Genomic DNA, 4215 nt, shown 5'->3' with positions numbered 1-4215 from the left:
TTTTTTTTTTTTTCCCTTTCTGCTTTCTTTGCTCGAAACAAGAGCACTTCTAGCATGCAAAAAACTCCAAATGTTCTAAAAGTTTGATGGTTTCTACGTCGTCTATTTGCGTCCTAGAACACCATTTATGAACAATCAAGGCTCAGCTTTCCAGGATGATGAAATGTCAGCCACAGCTTCTCCCACCGTGAGATAAACACCTTTCAATCCAAAAGAATCCAAAACTGTTGATGTATGTAACTTTTCCATCACACTCCCAACAGGATTGGCTAATACAAGCTGCAGTAGATGATTGTAATGTAGACATTAGAAACAAAATTTTGATAGCATTTTTTTAGACCTTCTTCAATTTATCCATCAGTCTATGTACCTGAAGTGATCTTTTCTCCAGCATCTTTCTAAGTTCACATAATGTGTCAAGGCCACTTGTGTCTATGGCTGTTACAGCTGACAAAACATAATTATTTGTTTAGTGAAACTCTGCCTAAACATTAGATAATTAACTAGTACTTAGCCAGTAAGCTCCAACGGAATCTGTACCTGTCATGTCTAAAATTATGCACTTCAATGAACTTTTGTTATTTACTTTTGTACACTCTTCCTCTTCGCGAACCCATCTCAGGATCCTGTGGAAGGAAAAGCTCTCAAATCAATCGTATTCCATCATGAATTCATTCAGTGCTTCTGACATATCCTAGCTCTATTCTGAATTATACCAAAGTAGAAATATTCTTTACAAACCTTTCTTGAAGGTAAGTTGAATTGGCAAAATAGATTGGAGACTCAACAGCCAAAATGAGAAATGAAGGAACTCTTAAAGCTTCTTTGTATTGGTTTACGTTGTGGAATATTTGTGTTCCTGGTATATTCCCCAAAACCAAAGTGTTTGGTCGAGAAACATGAAGCAGAATCTTGAAGACTGATATTGCAACCTGAAGGTTTTGGTTAAGTAAGATGGTATTAATCACATTGAACAACATTTTCATGCAATATGTATATATTCTTCAGGAACAGATTAACGAATTATGAGCTCACCGCTATGCCGAGGCCTAAAGGCACTGAAATGAACAGAACCCCGAAAAAGGAGCACACACAGGCCAAGAAATCAAGTTTGTCAACCTTCCACAGCTTATATGCACCTTGATAATCTATCAGGCCAATCACTGCAGTGATGATAATGGCTGCTAAGACAACATTTGGGGTATAGTAGAAGAGTGGCATGAGAAACAGAAGGGTAACAAGAACTGCCGCAGCCATGATTATGTTTGAAACTGCTGTTTGTGCTCCAGCGTTATAGTTAACAGCGGATCGAGAAAAGGACCCTGCAAGTATATTTTTGTTTCTTTAAATATGGATGGTGATTTTCTCAAAATTGTTGCTTCTTAGATCATTTATAGCAGATTGAAATAAGAAGGAATTCAATACCTGTTGTGACATAGCATGAAGAACATGAACCAGCTATATTCATAAGACCAATGGCCATCATTTCTTTGTTTCCATCAACCTGGTAATTCTTCAGTGATGCAAATGTTCTACCTACTGCAATTCCTTCCTGAAATAAATAGAAATAGGAGAGTAAGTGAAAGTTAAATAAAGTGGTGAATATAGAATGAAATTGATAATCTTCTGTAACCAACAGTTTTTCTAGTTTTTAGTCAGCTTACTGTGAGAGATAAGAGTCCTGTGACTATGCCAGTTTTGATAGCAAGAGCCAAGTAAGCGCCATTGAAGAATAACATGTTTGAAGATGGTGGATTAAGACCCTTCGGTAAGTTCCCAATCTGCCCAATAAAAGAAAGAGACAGAGTTATTAAGAGCAGCCCTTAGTATTTATGCATTTGTTCTGTATTATGGAAACAAATGAAAGATCATGAATGGTTTCTTACAATTGCAATTTGATGAGCCTTGTGTCTGAGAAGAAAGACTAGAATAGTTGACACAATAACTGATGTCAAGGGAGCAGCTGCTGAAACCCAAAATAGTTTTGGTTTCCTCAAGCTCTGCAGAAATTATGGAGAATTTTCAGAACTTAAGAGGTAAATGAATGGCAAAGAAACAACAATGGCATGTATATACTTGTGTTTAAGCAAGATAGGGAAATTTACAATGTGTCTTGTTATCAGCAAGAAGGCCAAGAAGCCAAATCCGAGTACAATTGTTTGCCATGACCACTGCACAAATTGTTCAAATATTTCAGTGAACATGCATGTATATAAGATTACACTTGCATTCACAACAGAGTTAAAGAAAAAGAATAAAGAGAACAACATGTTTTACTCTCCAAAGAAAAATGTTTTGGAATCTAATTCTGTCTTGCAGTTCTTTACAAAAACATATCTTAAAGAAAGAGATGTCTTTGTCGTAGCAATCTTGGAGTGTTAAAGAATAAGTGCCATTAGAATGTTTGAGAGAGTTTAGTAGTGGAAAATTATTAGCCTTGAGTCATTGACCTTAAGAAGATGCAAAGCAGTTAAAGAAAAAAAAAAACTTTTTTTTTTGGGTTGCCCACGGTATCTCCCAACCCGACAAGTCAAGGACTAACGTACGTACCTCGTGTCTTTGCTTAAAAACAGATTGAAGAACCGGAATTATTTGCATCTTGTTGGTGAAGTGCACTATTCCGAGCAACCCTTTCAGCTGCTGCAGAGAAACTATGATGGCTGCACCCGCCATGAATCCCAACAGCGTTGCCTTGGATAGAAAATCAATCACAAATCCTAACCTGTTTGTTTACATGTATTAATCAATTCAACCATAACTAATAAAACAGAGGAGGATGCATGCATGAATTAGAATGAGTACCTTAATATACCGAGTGAAGCTTGAAATAAACCAGCAAAGAAAGTGGCAGTGAAAGCCAGCTTCAGATACAGAATTGGATTCTGCGTGCACGAAACTTGCTCACTAAGCATTGATCCCATAACCAAAGACGCAATTGAAACCGGTCCAACACCAAGATGTCTAGAACTCCCAAGCAGTGAATATATCAATGGTGGCACAAAGCTTGAATCTGCATCATAGTTAATGTGTGTATTATATATATATATATATACTTCACTGTTTACAATAATAATTCAATAATGCAACTGAGAAACCATAATGAATACTAACATAATCCAACAATAGGTGGCAGGTTTGCAAGCTTTGCATAACTTATTCCCTGAAACATAAACACAAGTTAGTAGATTTCGGGAGGAATCAAGCGAAAAAACATAAGATGAAAAGACACCAAATCCAACTCAAAACCTTAAAGTGTTAAATTAATGGGTCTCTCATCTTATAAACTCTTCACTCTTTCTTCCTTTTTTTGATGTGGGACTAACTTCAACACTCTTCACACTTGCAACACTGACAAACTTATTACCTGAGGGATGGCGAGGCTGGCAATGGTGAGGCCGGAGATGGTGTCGGAGCGGAGAAGGGAAATGGTGTAGGTGGGGGCCCAGTGGAAAATGGGGAAGAAGTACTGAAGAGCCAAGAGGAGCTTCATGAAGCATGGTTGATTCTTGAAGCGGTGGAGAGGGTCGTCGGGGAAGAAGATTTCAGAGAGTCTTTGCCTGAGTTTCTGGAGAGTGGTTCTCTCAGGTGGAAGCTGTACTCTGTGGATTTCAAGGGATGGTGGCATTGATGATGGCATTGAGATTTTGATGGTGGTGGTGGTGGTTTGGCCATTATGGGAATCGAAGTGCTCAACTCTGTTGGAGTTCACACCCATTATTGCTCTCTCTCTTTCTCTCTCTTTCTCTCTCTCTCTCTGTTCTTAGTTAGTTGGTTTTGTCTGAGAAACACACACTGCAATGGTGGCTATTTATAAGGAAGGGAAGAGAAGAAAGAAACATGGCAATGGCAGTGGCATTGGCAGGTGTATCATGTTCTTTATCACTGGCTACTATTTACAAACTTGTAGGGGCATTTTCGTCACTTCACTCCCATTCAAATTTAATCTATGATGCACGGACACTAACACAAACAGAATACGCAAATACACGAATTTAAAATTTTTATAAGATACATGGATACGACATATATATATATATAAGGCTAGACACGGATGATATTTAGGTGTGTTCAAGTCTAGAGAAGACTTTTTTATTTTTATTAAAACACATTTAGACACAAAAAACATACGTATCGTACCTGTGTTGATGAATGTCGTGTCCAATATACAGTCATCATAAATTTTGATGTATTCTTCTTTTAATTTAAAAATTAGTT

At 37.5% G+C, this 4215-nt stretch overlaps 1 protein-coding gene across 1 annotated transcript; it reads right to left on the bottom strand.

Moving 5' to 3' along the window:
* LOC107612584 (probable sulfate transporter 3.4) lies at window positions 1-3799 on the bottom strand. Its single transcript, XM_016314275.2, has 13 exons — window positions 3365-3799; window positions 3112-3160; window positions 2803-3010; window positions 2551-2722; window positions 2106-2171; window positions 1887-2000; window positions 1665-1781; window positions 1426-1552; window positions 1036-1322; window positions 742-932; window positions 541-626; window positions 371-447; window positions 1-279 (listed from the first exon to the last, which is right to left on the bottom strand). Exons 1-13 carry the CDS (start codon window positions 3713-3715, stop codon window positions 136-138), a joined length of 1989 nt encoding a protein of 662 aa, XP_016169761.1. The 5' UTR covers window positions 3716-3799; the 3' UTR covers window positions 1-135.

Source organism: Arachis ipaensis, chromosome B08 (assembly GCF_000816755.2).
Source record: "Arachis ipaensis cultivar K30076 chromosome B08, Araip1.1, whole genome shotgun sequence".
NCBI classification, from domain to species: domain Eukaryota; kingdom Viridiplantae; phylum Streptophyta; class Magnoliopsida; order Fabales; family Fabaceae; genus Arachis; species Arachis ipaensis.
Note: the sequence above shows the minus strand (reverse complement) of the source record. Positions and strands in the feature narration are given on the sequence as shown.

Excerpts from the sequence above, each read along its gene's own strand:
- LOC107612584 (XM_016314275.2), bottom strand. The coding sequence starts at position 3,715 with ATGGGTGTGAACTCCAACAGAGTTGAGCACTTCGATTCCCATAATGGC. Across the intron at positions 933-1,035 it reads CTTTAGGCCTCGGCATAGCG|GTTGCAATATCAGTCTTCAA; the intron begins GTGAGCTCATAA and ends CAAAACCTTCAG. Across the intron at positions 627-741 it reads TCAACTTACCTTCAAGAAAG|GATCCTGAGATGGGTTCGCG; the intron begins GTTTGTAAAGAA and ends TTCCTTCCACAG.